Source organism: Poromitra crassiceps (genome assembly GCF_964638095.1).
Source record: "Poromitra crassiceps genome assembly, chromosome: 23".
NCBI lineage: Eukaryota > Metazoa > Chordata > Actinopteri > Beryciformes > Melamphaidae > Poromitra > Poromitra crassiceps.
The window spans coordinates 8052124-8072258 of NC_139639.1; the positions used below are offsets into that span (position 1 = coordinate 8052124).

The 20135-nt window shown below is 42.2% G+C and overlaps 2 protein-coding genes across 2 annotated transcripts in view; both read left to right on the forward strand.

Moving 5' to 3' along the window:
* The window catches only part of LOC310797409 (uncharacterized protein), a gene marked incomplete at its 3' end in the record, with an annotated part of 90493 nt that extends 86981 nt beyond the window's left edge, over positions 1-3512 (forward strand). Inside the window, exon 16 of the mRNA XM_083659778.1 lies at positions 3493-3512. Coding sequence (XP_083515904.1) covers positions 3493-3512 — 20 coding nt within the window. The remainder of the gene's footprint in view (positions 1-3492) is intronic.
* Positions 3513-5411: 1899 nt separating this feature from the next.
* On the forward strand, positions 5412-18889 carry selenot1a (selenoprotein T, 1a). The gene is made up of 6 exons (XM_083659334.1): positions 5412-5590; positions 11266-11376; positions 12664-12790; positions 13991-14078; positions 15378-15545; positions 18332-18889. The coding sequence occupies exons 1-5, from the start codon at positions 5451-5453 to the stop codon at positions 15500-15502; spliced, it is 591 nt and encodes a 196-aa protein (XP_083515460.1). The 5' UTR covers positions 5412-5450; the 3' UTR covers positions 15503-15545; positions 18332-18889.
* Positions 18890-20135: the final 1246 nt, after the last annotated feature.

A 20135-nucleotide genomic window follows, 5' to 3' on the forward strand; every position in this document is an offset into this window, starting at 1 on the left:
TAGAAACAGCCGCTAGAGGCGCTGCGGTAGCGCCAGAGCAGCACCGCCGCCATCTTGGCCCCTAAAACAACCAGCAGCAGCAGCACAAACAATGCATTTTGACCGGGAAGATTAATTTGAAGTTGAAAAAGAATATCTGTAGCTACTGCACTTTGTAGGCGGGATGTTTTACTGGATGCTGTTTTTACCATAGACAGACAGGGTTCACTAGTCTCCTTCTGGGCCAAAATGGCGGAGGCGCTGTATGTTCAAGCTAACCAACGTGAACAACTCCGCTTCCTGTCACAACCTTCACAATAAAACACCCTTGACGTTTAATTGACTTATATAAAGTGCCAACGTGAAAATAATCAATAATGTAGCCTATTTAAAATGACAGGCTAAACCTGTAACATGTCACATCACATCAATGATGCAATGTAATGAGGGAGACAAAGTAGATGTTATTTTAAGGATTTAAATGATCACCTATTGAACTTTTTTGTGGACAAACCATATCAGACACAAATTATTAATCAAAGTAAAGTTTTTTTTTATATAGGCCTACATCTTAAAATGTGTTTGGAGGGGATCTTTTAAGTTTAATAGTCTGAATTATATTAATATTATGTGAGGTTCAGTATAGCTTTGCAGAAATACTTTAGGCTATATACTTTTATACTTAGTAGCTACATTTCAGAGGCTGTACTCCCCCCCCCCCCCCCCTTTTTTAACTTGAGTAAACAAGTTGAATCAGTACTTTTACTTTTACCAGAGTCTTTTTTACACAAGTAACTGTACTTCTACTTACGTAAAGAATGTGTGTACTTTTCATCTCTGGCTATTTGTATTGTTGCTGTAATATTTTCTGCTGTTTCTCTTCACCGCATGGGCCTTAATGGAGACAGCAAAACATCTTTACTGGCAGAATAGTTGTTAATATGTTGATTTTGTTCCCAACACTTTGTAATTTTGTTAAGAAAAGTGAACCACAAATGTAATGCACATTGTTTTCCTCCACAGTGCTGACATGCTGGTTTCACAAATTGATTGTGTTGATGAAGTGACTATATGCATAGAAAGATTGAATCTTTTACCAGCATGTGATGTGAAACCAAACATTTTTGTGCTTTAAAAAGAGCAATAAAGTAAACAATTTTCATGCCATGAATCAATAAAGTATTTCTTCTATATTAATTCCAGGGAGTGTATCTCAGGCTGTGCGTCTGGTCCTGGTGGTATTGTAACTTTGAGAACAAACCTGTCTTTTCTTGTGAGCTTATTGTCCTGGTGCATCGAGTTAACTCTTACATAGCAGAGAGATATTCCTCCTGCTTATTTGTCCTCCTGCCTGTAGCCCCATAACATGACGTTGCTACTGTACTCTGATATATTCTCGTACAGCAGTCAGCGTCACACAGCGTTCAAATCCTCAATGGGTGGAAAACACTGTTAAAAAAGCTCTCCTACCCGTATCCGACCTCCCATTTAAATCCCATACATTACAGAACAGATGGTGCAGCAGAAACTGGATCAATGTAAACACTGACAAACTGTGGATCTGTTCACAGTGAGAAGCAGAATCTGCTTACTTTGTTTCTGCACTTTATTTTCTCATTTCTAATGTTTCAGTTAAAACAATCTAGTTTGATCTACGTTCTCTCCCCTTTTAGAATCACATGGAAAAGATCACAGCTAACAATGTTCTCTTTTACAAAGAAGCACTCGGGAAGTTTTAGAACATTTCTAAATGGATTTTAAGTAGCATTAGTGTTCGATTTGCCACATGCCATTTAGGTTTTTTATTTTAACATGTTGGGCAACATGTTAAAGTAGAGTGTGTTGTACCCCTCCTGCTAGTCAGCTTAGCTGAATGGCAGTACTAGACAAGCCTACTCCTTCCTGTTCAGTCACCAAAAATACACATTCCAACAGCGCCTGAAACACTCACATATACAGGTGCAGGTCAATCAATTAGAATATTGTGGAAAAGTTAATCTATTTCAGCTACTCAATTCAAAAAGTGAAACTCTCATATATAGATTAATTACAGACAAAGTGAAATATTTCAAGCCTTTATTTGTTATAACTTTAATAATTGTGGCTTACAGCTAATGAAAACCCTAAAATGTGTATTTCAGAAAATTAGAATATTACATAAGACCAATCAAAGAAAGGGATTTTTTTTAATACAGAAATGTCGGCAGTGGTGTATAAAGTAGCCTATTCAAAATCCATACGAGTAAAAGTATAGATACTTTACCAAAAAATGACTTGGGTAAAAGTCAAAGTAACCCATTAAAATATTACTTGAGTAAAAGTCTTAAAGTAGCTAATATTTTCTGTACTTAAGTATCAAAAGTATTTTTTTATATTAAATGTACTTAAAAGTATTGAAAGTAAATGTACAGGTAAGTCCTGTTTATAGGAAAGCAAGCAGTGGGGCGGCTGTAGCTCAGGAGGTAGAGCGGGTCGTCCACTAATCCCTTTGGTTAAAAGAGGTCGGTGGTTTGATTCCCGGCTCCTCCAGTCTGCATGTCCAAGTGTCCTTGGGCAAGATACTGAACCCCAAATTGCTCCCGTTGGTGTGCCAGCAGGTAACCTGCCGCCATCGGTGTGTGGATGGGTGAATGTACCTACTGACTGTAAAGCGCTTTGGATAAAAGCGCTATATAAATGCAGACCATTTACCAAGCAGTCCAGATTTTCAGAATTTTTAGCTTTATTGTGAGTTTGCTTACATATCTTATAGTCTGCCATTTGAACTGACTGCAGCTTTTGGCACAAGTGCCTGTTAGGCTATCATGGCGATGATGAGATATCTCCATGTCAAGGGGAAATATATAATAATAATAAAATCATCATCATAATCACCGTCCATTTTTTTAGCCTTTATTTAAACAGGTAAAAAATCACATTGAGACCGAAGTCTCATTTACAAGTGCGACCTGTTCATACAGCAGCTCATACAACAGTTACACATGTAAAAACAGCAACAGTACAAACACTCTGCAGTACTGGGGTGTGTGTGTGTTTATTATGTATATGCGTACATACATACATAAATATATATATAAATATATATATCCCCCTCATAAAGAAATTGTGTTATATATATATATATATATATATATATATATATATATATATATATATATATATATATATATATAAAACACAATTTCTTTATGAGGGGGATATATATATTTATGTATGTATGTATGTATGTATGTACGCATATACATAATAAACACACACACGCCCCAGTACTGCAAATGTAAAACATCCTAGGATAAACATCTAGTTGATATATATATATACCGGTATATATCTAAAACACAATTTCTTTATGAGGGGGATGATGTCCTAAGTTGCATAATATTAGACATTTATCATGGAGATAAATTGTTTTCATAACTCTTTCAACACCTCACTAGCTGCTAGCTGGCAGACTCCACTCAGACACAAGAGACATTGTAAGTAACCTCTATGAAACCAAGCCTCTTTTCCTAGACCCAGGAGGGCCGGGCTAGAAGAGCCTCAGGGACTGACTGACTGATTGACTGACTGACTGACTGACTGACTGACTGACTGACTGACTCATATCCTAACCCCCCACCCCCCATTATATATCACTTAAAGGACTTTTACTGGACATTTGACATGGTAATTTTACATGGACATTATCCCATGGACACTACCTCCCCTCAATATATGTCACTATATCAGACTTTTACTTTGCACTTTATAATTTATATTTTTGGATAGTTTTCTGTTCGCTCCATCTTCTGCAATTGATGAATTTGCTCTGCTGCATACATGCACTAAGTCAAATTTCTCATTTGTAATGTGATGACTTACTATGGCTATTAAGATTATGTTTTAGTTCTATCAGTGTTTTATGGAGAAACTGACCTTGTATGCTGTTGATGGTAAATTAGGATGTTTTTGTTGTTGTTCTTGCCCTGATAAATAGCATAAAAAGTTCTGTGGTGTATTATACAATATGACCAGCAGAGAGCGAGCTAGCTGTAAAAACACAAAGCAAAATACTGGTTACAACCTATGGTTACAAATTACTCTTGAGAATAAGAGCCAACAGCCTACTTGGCATAGGCCTATATGAGCTAATATCAGAGAAGCCTCTAGCATATTTGTCTTTTAATAATTGAACACCCAACATTAGGAGCGCGTTAAAACTGAACTGAGCATGGGGACATCGGCTCATTAAAGCACATTAGTATTCTTGGCATGCAGAGACCCACTGAAACATGCCAATGAGCCATTGTGGTTCTCTTTACTGGCCACAGTAAAGAGTGGTCAGGCTAGAGAAACTGCTTTTTTGGACACAGGTTGGCTGGACCTGCAGTAGCCTACCACAACATCAGCACAATGATATCTGCCTCCCATTTCATTGCCCAGGGATTATTAGGCTATTATTTGTTTAGTAGTAGGCTATTGTTAGAATTTTTTCACTTTATTCTTTATAGGCTAATTCACAAAGTAGAAACAGACAGGGCTAATATCAAGAGGTGGTCAGGTCATGTGTATGCACTGGTGCCTGGTGGATATATCAGAGAGGCAGGCGATGACAGTTGAACTGAAAGAGGAAGCTGGAATAAAGGAGGAATATTGGAAGCTATCTAGAATAGCACTTCAACTAAAATTTCAATTTTTTATTCGAGGGAATCTGGATCAAGCAGAGATTTTTGGTGCTGTAATCCACACTCCGGAGCAACAGGTGGCAGTAAAACATCTTAAAGAAGGATGCCCGCCATCTTCCAAAGGCACGAAGAAGAAAAAGGCAAGGAGGAGGAGCGGAGAGGAGGATTGATGCTAGAGTGGATCAGCCGGAGGGACCTAACTCCGCCTCTGACCCTAACCCCAACCAATTATCATTCCCAATGCCTAAAGCCAACTAACCTCGCGTCACCAGGCTCTTCTCGGCGAGAAAGAGCCTGGCTCCCGCCCACAATTGATTTTGTCACCCTACTGGTTCCGGCCTAGAGCCCGCCCTAGACCGGATGGCAGCGTTTCTAGCTCGTCAACTTCCACTTAACTTGACAATTTGACCCAAGTATCAGAACGGCAAACAACAAAACAAAAGATGGACGTACCGAAGTTCTTTTAGAAACATTGCGGATTCACAATCTCACATCTTTTAAGCCAATACAGAAGCTTTGCATCAGACAATTAATCGAGGGAAGAGACATCAAGCTAACAGCAACACAGATGTTTTTTGGCGCACTGCCTTCCGGTGTTCATTCTGGTTCCGTGGTTTACGCCCCATGACAAAAAGCGGGGTGGAAGGTGCCCAGACTAAAAGCCAACAAACCATCTAACCAACCATCACTCTTCCTCTCCCCCGGACGATCCATTCATTCTGGCATCGACCGGAGGGAGGGACCATACTCTACGCAGGCGCAGGAGCCATGACCGAGTGAGAACACAGCCTGTGAGCCTGGAACGCAATGGCGATGAAGTGGTTTGGTTTTCCACTCCTTTTCTTAGGGGTTTTCTCGCTGTATTGCGCCACATCGGCTGACAACAGCGGCGTGAAGAAGATGAAGATGCAGTTTGCCACGGGCCCCCTTCTCAAGTTTCAAATCTGGTGAGCAACGCTGCAAATACGGCGAGTCACTCTTAGCTAACAGTGTTAGCTACCTTAGCTAACGTTAACGTTGATTCTGGCTAGCGCCGCGCAGGCCGAACGTTGATTAGCCACAGAATGACGCGAACCAACATAAAAAGATGACCAAACAAGACTTTGGACTTATTTCCCACTTAGATCTCACCGGGTTGGCAAACGGTAACGTTCATAGTCTCTGATTTAACGTAGCGTAGCCACCGTTTTTCAGTGTTCGCGCATGAAAACATGGCCCGCTTCCGCTGTCAAACAGACCAGTTATAGTCAGGGATCCAGTCACCCAAAATTTGAGAGGACCTGACATGGCATGCTATACTTTTTTTTTGTGTTTTATCTATTCATTTGGACATTAAGGTCCACTGAATGAGAGGTCTGCTCTGCCGGAAACCTTGCGAAAAAAAGTTGTGGCCAATTTTGGATATGAAGCCTTTATTTTTTGACCGAAAAATGTGAAAGAGTTTTTTTTCCTCAAAGTCCTCAGTGGGTTGCGTAGGCTGTCAATAAATGCATCCCAGGTACACAGAACATGTGTGTTGACAACACCAAGTTAAGAAATACACTTACAAAACCTTTCCAAATGATTTATAGCCATTTTCTATTACAAAAAAGCACTCGTTTTTTGAATTTTCTCCATTATTTTCATCTTTACTTTGTTAGTAAGCAATTATATCCTGAAATATGACATCAGCCAATGTGTCATTCTTTTCAGCAGATATTATAGTCATTCCACACTAAAGATGATTAAAATCAACTCAAAATCAATGGATCTGTGTTGATTTTATTACCTTTATGCTCGAAATTCCTCGAGACATGTTTTTAGTTTTAACAAAACCCTGTACCCCAAAGACAATACTTGTAACACAAGAAATTCAAAACAACAAAATGATTTTAATCACAAAATGTACACTGGATGACAAGCCAACAAAACAATTATTGTTATACAGCTTAATTTGGATAGATTGTGACCAGTATCTAGAAAACATTAAATTAAACATTAGCTGAACAAAATTATTGAACACAACACATTAAAAAAAGAAAGAAAAAAGACTGGCAACAAGGTCTATAATATAACAAAATTAACTTTGCAATGAACAAAATAACTCAATCACTGTCACTGTCTTCAAGTGTGAGAAATAACTCAATCACTGTCACTGTCTTCAAGTGTGAGTTAATTCCTTGAACATTTGTTGGGGTCCCCATGTGCAGAGACATGCGATGACACACTTGACATTGGCTCTCACACAAGAGCATCCTCGGGCACACATGCTTTTCTTGCAGTGACAGTATTTTGTGTGTTTGAATTCTGCAGGTTTTGCCTCCTTCAGCATCATGGTTGCCATCAGCTTACCACTGACAAGCTCTCTGCCGAAGTCAGTGGCAACAGGGTAGGTTGGTTGAGACATGTGTACTCGCTTGCATGCATACAGCCAACTGATGCAGGGCTCGGCGAAGGTGTAACTGGAACCAAGGCATCTTCGGTAGGTGGAAGGCAACGCATGTCTCCTTTGATATTGCCAAAGAGATGGGCTTGCAGTGCATCCAAATTACCACTGAAGTCACTCCTCTCATACAGTGACACCATGTACCGCCTAGCCGCTGTCACAACATCTTCTTTAACATCCAGGCTTTCCCCAGGGTTACCGTATCTGCACAGGGGCAGAAGGTCTTCCAGGTGATCAACGGCAGTTTTGTAGGCGTGCTTTTTTCCTCTTCTGTAGAGCTAGCTGTAGAGATAGCTCACTGTGTCACAGCACAAGCTCAAGGTCCTGGGACTAAACACAGCAATGTGTGACTGGATCCTGGACTTTCTGACAGACCGCCGCCAGGTGGTGAGAGTGGGCAACCTCACCTCCTCCCCACTGACCATCAGCATAGGAGTGCCCCAGGGATGCGTCTCCAGCCCCTTCTGGTACGACCTCTACACCCACGACTGCGTGGCGACTCAAACCTCGAACACCATCGTGAAGTTTGCAGACGACACAGCAGTCGTGGGGCTGATCTCCAGGAGCGACGAGACGGCCTACAGAAAGGAGGTGGAGGCCCTGGAACAATGGTGCCAGGACAACCACCTCTCTCTAAATGTATCCAAGACCAAGGAGATCATTGTAGACTACAGGGGGGGGGGGGGGGGGGGGTGCACACCCCCCAATCACCATCAATGGCACAGTGGTGGGTGGACAGCTTCAAGTACCTGGGAGTCAACATCCACCAGGACCTGACATGGGCCAGCCACACCGCCACTGTTGTCAAAAAGGACCAACAGCGACTACACGGACTCAGACGCCTGAAGAAATTTGGGCTAAGGCCAAAAATCCTCAGGGACTTCTACAGAGGCATCATTGAAAGCCTGCTGACTGGCTGCTTCACCACCTGGTACGGGAACTGTACCACCATGGACCGCAGGGCACTAAGAGTGAGGCGCGCGGCCCAGCACGTAACAGGATGTGAGCTACCAGAACTGCAGGAACTGTACAATCAGCGGTGCCTCAGGAGGTCCCTGAAGATCATCAAGGACACATACCACCCCCACAACAGCCTGTTCTCCCTGTTACCCTCAGGGAGGAGATACAGGGTCCCAAAAGCAGGAACAAATCGCCTGAGGGAGAGTTTCTTCCCGCAGGCCACGAGACTCCTTAACACACACAAATAAACAATCATGTAGCAGCTGCTACCATTACATATGATAATTATGCCTATGTTATTTGCACCTGTGCAAACAGAATGTTTATTTATGTTTTAAGGTGTCTACGCTAGAAAAGAAAAGGAAAAGTTTACTGTTATTGCTTGCATCTATATGCCCTGTTTTTGCACTGTTATACTGCACTATGTTGTAACGGAGCCTACAGCACAATAATTTCACACGTGATACTTGTACTACGGAGTGACAATAAAAATCTTGAATCTTGAATCTTGAATCCAGTCAGTATGTAGGTGCTGAGGAGCATGGAGGAAAGATCTGCAGCTTGAACATCATAGTTCACTGCCAGGGCGTCTGCAATTGCATCTTCTTTACCCACAGCTCCTGCAGGCCATTCATGTAATTTTCCGTGATCCTGGTCGCACTGTTCTGTTAAAAGCAGATTGTCAGGTTGAGCTTCCAGAACTATCCTGTGAGAAGCATGAGGAGGCAGATACCAGGATGTTTGCCCACATTGCATACTCATTACAACATCTGCACCACAAACGGGCTGTAGTGGTGGCTACTGACACAGACGTGATCATGATGTGCATATACTACATTGCACACATGGATGGCCTGCAGGAGCTGTGGGTAAAGAAGATGGATATCTACCTGCTCATGCAATCACAAACGCTTGAACAATGATGTTCAAGCTGCAGATCTTTCCTCCATGCTCCTCAGCACCTACTGACTGGATGTGACACAGTGAGCTATCTCTACAGAAGAGGAAAAAAGCACGTCTACAAAACTGCCGTTGATCACCTGGAAGACCTTCTGCCCCTGTGCAGATACGGTAACCCTGGATGTTAAAGATGTTGTGACAGCGGCTAGGCGGTACATGGTGTCACTGTATGAGAGGAGTGACTTCAGTGGTAATTTGGATGCACTGCGAGCCCATCTCTTTGGCAATATCAAAGGAGACATGCGTTGCCTTCCACCTACCGAAGATGCCTTCGTTCCAGTTACACCTTTGCCGAGCCCTGCATCAGTTGGCTGTATGCAAGCGAGCACACATGTCTCAACCAACCTACCCTGTTGCCACTGACTTCGGCAGAGAGCTTGTCAGTGGTAAGCTGATGGCAACCATGATGCTGAAGGAGGCAAAACCTGCAGAATTCAAACACACCAAATACTGTCACTGCAAGAAAAGCATGTGTGCCCGAGGATGCTCTTGTGTGAGAGCCAATGTCAAGTGTGTCATCGCATGTCTCTGCACATGGGGACCCCAACAAATGTTCAAGGAATTAACTCACACTTGAAGACAGTGACAGTGATTGAGTTATTTCTCACACTTGAAGACAGTGACAGTGATTGAGTTATTTTGTTCATTGCAAAGTTAATTTTGTTATATTATAGACCTTGTTGCCAGTCTTTTTTCTTTCTTTTTTTAATGTGTTGTGTTCAATAATTTTGTTCAGCTAATGTTTAATTTAATGTTTTCTAGATACTGGTCACAATCTATCCAAAGCTGTATAACAATAATTGTTTTCTTGGCTTGTCATGCAGTGTACATTTTGTGATTAAAATCATTTTGTCGTTTTGAATTTCTTGTGTTACAAGTATTGTCTTTGGGGTACAGGGTTTTGTTAAAACTAAAAACATGTCTCGAGGAATTTCGAGCATAAAGGTAATAAAATCAACACAGATCCATTGATTTTGGGTTGATTTTAATCATCTTTAGTGTGGAATGACTATAATATCTGCTGAAAAGAATGACACATTGGCTGATGTCATATTTCAGGATATAATTGCTTACTAACAAAGTAAAGATGAAAATAATGGAGAAAATTCAAAAAACGAGTGCTTTTTTGTAATAGAAAATGGCTATAAATCATTTGGAAAGGTTTTGTAAGTGTATTTCTTAACTTGGTGTTGTCAACACACATGTTCTGTGTACCTGGGATGCATTTATTGACAGCCTACGCAACCCACTGAGGACTTTGAGGAAAAAAAACTCTTTCACATTTTTCGGTCAAAAAATAAAGGCTTCATATCCAAAAATGGCCACAACTTTTTTTCGCGAGGTTTCCGGCAGAGCAGACCTCTCATTCAGTGGACCTTAATGTCCAAATGAATAGATAAAACACAAAAAAAAGTATAGCATGCCATGTCAGGTTCAACCCATTTTCTTGAGCTTTTGGGCCTGTGGATCCCCGACTATTAACGTTACTTTACGTTAAATCCAAAGATCGTCGTCTCATGGTGTGAGTTTAGCTACTAGTCGGATTAACGTGTACTGTGATTCCATTGTGAAGAATGGGATTACTCTGCCTGCAGCCATGTGATGTGCTACATGCTTTGATTGTGAGGAGACGCAGCTATGCTCGTGGTTAGCACTTTCAGCCACATATAGATGGATCGCTTTTACTTAAGTTGACGCAAAATAAGATACGTATGTGTTGTGAATGGATCCGCCAATGTCTGTCCGCTTTGAAGCGTTTTTAATTGCTCAGTGCCAAAGTACAGAGAGCTGGACATGCGAGTTCACCTTTTCTCTAACGTTCACACACACACACACACACACACACAAGAATGATTGGCAGTCAGTGAAGCAAGTCGATGAATGGACCAACCATGAAAAGTTGACTTTATTGATATAGCATTAACAGATACTTGTATGCCAAATCCTGCAGCGGACTCTACAGTTTCTGAAAGATATTTGACTCTGAGGAACATTAATCAAACACATTTTGCATTGGTGTGTGTGTCATCATCCACACTGAGATGGACAGAGAATTTTTAAGTTCTGTGCCGCTACCTGGAATTTCACACCAGCACTAAACTTTCCACTCGGGCGAAACGCCTCAACAAAAGATCTACAGATAACCGTGGAATTCATGTGTGCCAGACCTCAGGGCCATGTTCACCTTCTACCTAGTTGTGCAGCCCAGCTGAGCGTATTGTTGTGTTTCCTCATCACTGTGCCTTCTGTCTTCACCACAACCCTCTGTCCACACAGCATCTCCTGAGGGTACAAGCGGGTGTTTGAGGAGTACACGCAGGCCCTGTACCAGCGGTACCCGGACATCCGCATCGAGGGGGAGAACTACCTTCCTATCCCCCTCTATCGGTAGGAGAGAGAGATTGTCTTCCTCTACATAATGCTAGTTGTTGTAACTGGATTGTAACTGTCTAACCCGATTGAAGCGGTCGGATAGTTTCCTGCGATTAGCTGTCATTTCCATGAGAAATCAATATTTCAGTAAGATATCAATATGGCTGCTTCTGTCTCACTAAACTACACTAGAATCTGTGTAAGATATCAATATGGCTGCTTCTGTCTCACTAAACTACACTGTAATATGTGTAAGATATCAATATGGCTGCTTCTGTCTCACTAAACTACACTGTAATCTGTGTAAGATATCAATATGGCTGCCTCTGTCTCACTAAACTACACTGTAATCTGTGTAAGATATCTAAACTACACTGTAATCCAGGGGTGTCAAACATGCGGCCCGGGGTCCAATGCGGCCCAAAGGATCGCTTTGCAAAGTGTGAAAATTGCACTGAGAAGTCCTTCAATCCAATGTGATGCACTTGTGAAGGCTAAGAGGTACCAGGTTTCAGGAGCAAGTTAAACATTAAGTCGCCTATTCATGTTATCTGTATTAATCACTAAATAGTCAGCTATTTTCATTACCTTTGCTTGACTATAGAGAATTGCACAGGTGGGTAAACTATCCAAGGTGAGTAGTTGACCCACCTTGTTTGCCCTCACTGATTGATACAGTTGATCTGAATAGGTGAGTAAACTATCTGCCTCATTTCAAAGGGGTGGATAAATTGTTTACTTGTGTTGACCCTCCACTACACCCCTGATTGTAATGCACAGTACAGACAGTAGATAATGTGCTTGATGGTATCTGAGATAACCCTACGTGTTGTAGGGCTGTACCTGTAATTCTTTACACTAAGATAAACGGGAACATTTTGAGGTTTTGTCATTTATAAGTTATTATTGATTTTCATTATCTGGCCCACTTGACACCAAATTGGGTCGCATGTGGCCCGTGGACTAAAATGAGTTTGACACCCCTGCTGTAATCTATGTAAGATATCAATATGGCTGCTTCACCTTTTCCCCCACAATGCCCCACACCACCAGCACCACACACACCTGCAAGATAAGGATGTGTATAAGCTTTGTTCTAAGTGTTCTTAGCTATTGTCACTCATTTCAGCCATTCAGAAGTGGTGTTTTTAACACAGTATTTATAATGAAGGCTTTGAATCATGTTTTAAAATAAGCAAATGAGACGCGTTAAATGTTTTTTTTAGAACAAGCCGTGTCTGCTTTATGTTGCCTTGTCCAGAAATTGGTATGTCAAGCTGCTTTCTTGTTTTATTCCCTCAGACACGTCGCTTCCTTCCTGTCTATGTTCAAACTGCTGGTGATCGGGGTGATCATCATCGGCAAGGACCCATTCGCCCTCCTTGGTATGCAAGCCCCAGGTGTCTGGGTCTGGGGCCAGGAAAATAAGGTGAGGAAGCCCCAGGTGTCTGGGTCTGGGGCCAGGAAAATAAGGTGAGGAAGCCCCAGGTGTCTGGGTCTGGGGCCAGGAAAATAAGGTGAGCAAGCCCCAGGTGTCTGGGTCTGGGGCTGGGGCCAGGAAAATAAGGTGAGCAAGCCCCAGGTGTCTGGGTCTGGGGCCAGGAAAATAAGGTGAGGAAGGGCGTTCCTGGAACTGCTGCTAGCAATAGAGAGGCAAAGTGGAACGTCACTTCCTGCTTCAGCAACGGTACCAGAGATTTTCATCCGCCATTTATTTTCCCATAGACATTTCGTAAAATGCTTATAAAATCGTTTTACTTCGTCGAACCAAACGGTTCAGCTAACGCTATAATCGGGAGAGACCATAGAACATTTCACTCGGACCAAAACTTAAAAAAAACATTGAAAAAATATTTTCTTTAAACCCTTTCTACGTTTTGGTCCCAGCGAAATGTTATGCGATCTCTCCCGTTTCTAAATATATCTGTACCGTTTGGTCTGAACCAGTAAAACAATTTTTATACGCATTTTACGAAATGTGTATGGGAAAATAAATGGCGGATGAAAATCTCTGGTACAGTGCTGAAGCAGGAAGTAGGCGGTCACTTTGCCTCTCTATAACCGCTCTGATCTCATGCAGTGGTTGTCATACACAGTACACACACCTCAGGCCCATGGGTAGTGAGTATTGTTTGGCTTCCTGCTTTTATCTCCGTGGTTACAGACGTGCCTAGGGCACAGGGCGAGAAGAGCCTGTAACTGCAAACATCATGCAGGTATCTGCAAATAAGGACCCAATACCAAACATAGTACCTGCATGGAAGATCTATGATGTGTGTGTTTGAACAGAAGACTGAGGCTGCTGAAAGAGTTGTTTTTGAGAGCGAGACAGATGATCAATAGAAAACCTACAGAACAGCTAAAGATTACCAGGCACTTGTTACAGTTTTAGTCTTTGTCAATAAACAACCACTTGTCCAAACTGGTCCGGCTGTCTCCCAACTGTGTGTGTGTGTGTGTGTGTATGCACACACGTGTGTGTATTCAACTGTGTGTGTGTATACGTGTGTGTATTTAAGTTGAACTCTCACCAGAGTGCCACATTCCTCGCCTGGTTCTTTCTCCCTGTTGTTGTATTTGTATCTTTTCTGTTCGGGTGTGTTTTCAATTCAAATTCGCTCTCTTTCAGATATATGCCTGCATGATGGTCTTCTTCTTCAGCAATATGATTGAAAACCAGTTAATGTCAACAGGAGCTTTTGAAATCACGTTAAATGGTAAGAACTCTTCTTCATACGATACGTATCACGATACTTGGGTCACGATACGATTGTATCACGATATATTGCGATGCGATATATTGCGATATTCTACAGAATTTACTCAAAATTAAATAATAGAGCTAAAGATACAACACACTGTGTACCACCCAGGTAGTGTAATAATATGTACATCACTTTATACTGATAAGTTAGTGGACAAATTTAGTCAAAACTACTGAGGTGTTGAGTGTTACTGAACGCATCGATATGGGAAATATCGATACAGTATCGATTAGGGGTGGGAATCACCAGCTGCAGAGGCCTGGCATGGCATGGCCTGCAAAAAAATAAATAATAATAATATTGCGATACTTGGCGTCCAAGTATCGATACAGTATCGGGAAATAAAATATCGCGATATATTGCCACGCCCTAACCCTAAAGACTGAACATTGTCTCTGGCTATATATTTATTTCAGTTGGTCATATGTTTGCCTACGAAGTAGTGTTGTGTGGAGTACCACAGCAGAATGTCTAATTATGGTTAGTGGTAGTGTCCTCTAGTAAGAGAGTGGCGTCAGCGGAGGACCAAAATGCGAGACTCATTAGCCAATGAACAGCCAGGAATGGGTCTCGCGCTACTTTTGCATGCGAAAATAAAGCCGATAATGTACAATTTGATTCATTTCAAGGGATGAAAAACCCTTTCAAAGTACAACACTGTCTATTTTGTTGCAACTCGACAGTGCTGCTTTTTTTACTCAAGAGTTCCACTTTCTACTTCCTGGAAAAAAACTGGTCCATTGGAGTGAATGGAGATGTCGGAACTCTTCTATTATACGGCTCTGGTTAGTGGTATCTCAGAGGCCATTTACACCTGGCGTTAACATGCGTTTTCTGCCATCAGATTGCATTTTATCACTTCAGCCTGATTCCATTTACACCTGGCGTTAACATGCATTTTCTGCAATCGGATTGCAGAAATGGTTGTACTCTCAATCCGCATAAAGTTGCTGTATCCAGATTGAGAGGACACATTGCATTTACACTCGTGTTCAATGTGTACACAATGCATCTCTGACCACCTCCGGAGGTGGTTTGGCCGATCAGATTGCAATCCTTCTTCAATGCGTTTTGGGGGTGTTTACACCTGTACTTTCAAGTGATAAAACACAATCTGATTGCAATCTGATCACAGAAAAACACATGTTAACGCCAGGTGTAAATGGCCTCTCAGTAACCCTAGCATCAGTATGGCTGTGTGGAGATGTCATCAAAGACAGTGAATGACATCTTTGTGTTGTGCTTCCACAGATGTGCCAGTGTGGTCCAAACTGGAATCAGGCCACCTGCCCTCCATGCAGCAGCTGGTGCAGATCCTGGAGAATGAGATGAAGATGAACGTTCACATGGACACAATGTCACACCACCGCTCCTAACCTCCACTCTGCACCACCCGGCTGGAGCCAAAGGCCCCTCCATGTAAGTAGCAGGTTTCCCACGCTCGTGAAAAGGGATTGAATTTGAACAACCTTTCCAGGCCTGGAAAAGGTTTGGAATTAACCGTGTGTTTTGGAACAGTTTTGCAATTGACTGTTTTTGGCTGTTGTTAAAAATCTGTTTATAAAAATCCCCCAAATATGTCTTAACGTTACGCAAAATAATTTTTTTTTGGTATTCGCTAATTTACAGGGTACCAGTGGGGTCTAAAAGTTGATAAATCAATTTAGGGAAAATTAAGCCCCTTAAAATGTATTAAAAAGTCTTAATTGCCATGTGAGAGGTATTACATTTTGTAGCTAATGTGCTGCTGGTGTTAAATGAGTACAGTATATGATATCGTCCCATATCGATCGCAGACCCCTGAATTGAATCAATATCGTATCGTGGCAGAGTTGTCCAAAGAATCTATATAATATTGTATTGTGATGAAACTTGTGATTTACACGCCTATCATTAATGTGACGAAAATGGCGTTGAGATCTTGAAAAAAAGTCTTAAAGGGTATTGAATTAAACTTCAACATCCCTTATACACCCCGATTTAAAATCTAGACCTGCGCTGCACAGGTTGATGCTTCACTAGTATCACCTGATATTCATAGTATTCCCATGTTCGGGAAGTTCACTGCATGTCTGAAAAGGGCTTTGGGGTGAAGGGCACATGGTGCTGCAAATGTACATTTGATGTACTTAAAGGAACACTCTGCCCATTTTCAACCAGCTTTGTATCATTAGAGCATCAGTAGTACCGTAAATTCCGGACTATAAGCCGCGGCTTTTTCCCCGTTTTTTGGCCCCTGCGGCTTATATAACGGTGCGTCTTATCTATGGATTTTTTCAGAAAAAAAAAAAAAAAAAAAAAAAAATCTCTCTTTTTTAGCACTCTTTCTAACTATAAATCCACTTCTGTTTTAATTTCCTCTCTTGCCCTCTTTTCACCACACCGCGGACACTGTGTGCACTGTAAAAATAAACAACGGTGGTGTTGTGTTATGTTGTTTTGTTGAAATGTTGTAATACGGTAAATGGGAGCTTCCTCAAACAGCCATCTCTTCCCGACAATCCCCTCTGTGCGTGACCACTTACATATGGTAATTACGGTAAGCAAACGGCCACTCGGGCAACAACTCCCTCCCCCGACTACCAGGAGAAAATCACAAACTTCGGCGATTTCACACAAAGGAAGATCAAGGAATATTCACAACAAGACGAGCAGTAGAAGCAACACTCTCACTTACCATGGGGAAGGTACGCAGAAATTCACACGAGGCAGCTTTCAAGTTGAAAGCAGTCAATCTCGCATTAAAAGAGAGCAGCCGCCGATCAAACAGAGCAGCCGCACGTAACCTGGGCAAAAGGGACTGTCCGTCCGGGGGAGAACTACTGAACAACTCCCTCCCGACTACCAGGAGAAAATCACAAACTTCGGCGAATTCACACAAAGGAAGATCACGGAATATTATAGGAGTGTGAAAACATCCACAATTACCAACGGGTTCCAAAACGCTGGACTGCTGCGGGATGAAGAGGATCACCGCTGCGGGGACTGCCCCCTAGTCCGATACCTCACGAGTCCGATACCTCACGAGTCCGACACCTCATGGTTTTGGGTTAGGGTCTGGGGGAGGTTAGGTTTAGGCGTGGGGGTGGGAGAGGTTAGGTTTTGGGTTAGGGTCTGGGGGATGTTAGGTTTAGGCGTGGGGGTGGGAGAGGTTAGGTTTTGGGTTAGGGTCTGGGGGAAGTTAGCCTCTTTTTTCGGACTCGTGAGGTGTCGGACTCGTGAGGTATCGGACTCGTGCCATGGCACCTGAAGGAGAGAGGAGAGTGGTTGACGAAGCCACCCTGAACCTGTTCGTTTCCGACACTGAAGATGAGGACTTTGGTGGTTTCAGTACGCAGGAAGAAGAGGAAGACGAGCATTAGTGACTTGACTTCTCTGGTTACAGGTTTGCTGCACATATAGCCTATTGTTGTGTGATTTTGTCTGGGGATTAGTGACCTGACTTTTGTTTTGTTTTGTTGAAATGTTAATAAATGGGAGCTTCCCCAAACAGCCATCGCTTTCCCGACATTCCTCTCTGTGCACGAACCCTTTCATATGGTAATTAAACATCAAAACACCCGCGGCTTATAGTCCGGTGCGGCTTATAGAAGAAAAAAATAGTCAATTTTGGTCCCGCGGCTTATACACCGGTGCGTCTTATAGTCCGGAATTTACGGTATATCAGAAAACTGTCAACTGTTTTGAAGTCTGTCATTTAATTTGACAGTTATTGAGTGTTAAAGTGGGACCAGTGACATCACTGGTCCACACTAACTCAAATTAATAACTCATTAACTCAAATCAACTCTCAATGTCAAACTAGATGAATGACAGAATGTTTGACAGTTATTTAAAGTTGATTTGAGTTAATGAGTTATTAATTTGAGTTATTGTGGACCAGTGATGTCACTGGTCCACACTTTAACACTCAATAACTGTCAAATTAAATGACAGACTTCAAAACAGTTTACAGATATACTACTGATGTTCTAATGATACAAAGCTGGTTGAAAATGGGCAGAGTGTTCCTTTAAAGGTTTGCGAATGGTAATGTAAATTATATTCTGGGTCCTTGAAACGTCGTCACGATCACTTCGGCAGCTTCTTCTGTCAAAAGCGGAGCTAGTCCACTGGTTGTAAGCTCTATTTGCAAGGTGAGTTTCTCATGCTTACGGTTTGCTCTCTCTCTCTCTCTCGCTCGCTCTCTCTCTCTGCCTGTCTAGGTTGGAGGTGGGTTTCTCGTTGGGCTGTGAAGTGATGTTTATGAAGGTCTGCGCTGAAGGCAGGAGGACTGCTAGCGCAGACTGGATGTTCCCCATCGCTCCTCACCATGCCCCTTCGAGACGGCCCGTCCCTGACGCCAGAGTGGGATCCATGGCCCTAGTGCCGGCCATTCTGTCATACTGTTGTACTGTTCAAACTATTTGCGAAATTCATCCTGGTCTAACACCTGGATGAGGCTTCCAGCAGTCCTGTGGACATCAGTGGTCCCACAAGGAGAGATTTAACATTGATTCGTAGTCTTTAACGTGTCGCATATAAACTATCCATGTGAATAAAAAAATCAGTCATTTTTACCACTGAGCCATGAAATATATAATTTAACAATTATTATTATTTTCGTTCCTGAAGTAGCATAGCCTTGTGTAGTAAATACAGCACTACCATCCTCTGGTCATTGTCATGAAAGTGACACTGGGAAAATATGTCTCGGTATGATTTCTGAATAATTTTTTTATATATATTTGCATAGCTTGAAGGAAGCTAAGAAGATTAATAAAAACTATAGTAAGTATTTAACTGAAGCTGTGGTGTTTTTCCTCAATGCTTTGTGCCTAGATGAGGTTTACGGATTACCAGTAGAATGGGCTGACGATTATTTCGTAAGTGAGGTTAACTGAGGAGATGAATGATAAATTCAGAAGTGACAATGCATCAAAGTGGCTGAGGTGAAAACGGTTCTACGGTCAAGATTGTAACGTTACTCGTGTAACCGGTCAACTAAAGGCAAGAGGATGTTTGTAACGTTACTCGTGTAACTGGTCAACTGAAGGCAAGAGGATGTTTGTAACGTTTACGGACTAGCATGGAGATTTCCTAACCATTCAAACATCAGTTGCTGCCATCTGGCTTTGCTTGAATGGCCCTGATCATCTTAAAGGAGTTACATGGAGCACCACAGATGCCCCATAATAACACGTCAGTGTGTCTGCTTCTGGATGTCATCGCATCGCTGCAACTAGAACCATGAAAGAACAATTCTGTCTAATGTTTCCATATATATATACCGTAATACTCTGAGATGTGCTGGAAGAAGGCTTAAAATGAGGGCGTGTCTGTGGGGCACAAATCTGATCTGGCCGAGAGCATTGAGTCAAGTCAAGATTGTTGCACAACTTGGGAGAGCCATCTGCTCCACCAAGGAGGACCGGAGGCTAAAACATACAATCAAGTTATGATTTATGAGTCAAAAAATATGTCGGCATAATTTAATCCAGATGTAGGGTTAACTGAATTACTTCTGCCATCTAATAAGACAATAAGGTCTGGCAACTAACTGAAAAATACTGAACCTCCACTAGATTTGTGTTGGTTGCAAGGTATCCTCGGACGATCACAGTGCACTGGACATTTTTTAAGCAACTGTACATGATAATTGATTATGTATATCAGGATGTATTGATTATAGGGTAACATAGGTTTTGTTTTTCTATTGGTTTTTAACATTGCTCCAGAAAGCCCTCCACCTAATATGCGCCTGATGATGTCAGAGCTGCGGTTGGTGAACATTCTCACATCACAGACCATCCTGAAGACATCTTCTCACATCACAGACCATCCTGAAGGCATCTTCTCACATCACAGACCATCCTGAAGGCATCTGTGGATGAAGGCTCTCTCACTCATCAGAACGTCATCACTGACTGCAGCAGCCTGCAGATTATAACATTGAGGAGAGGGGCTAGTAGTGTGTCTCTTCCAGGCCACAGGCTGGAGGGCGTCTCAGGCACTGGTGAAGATGCTTCA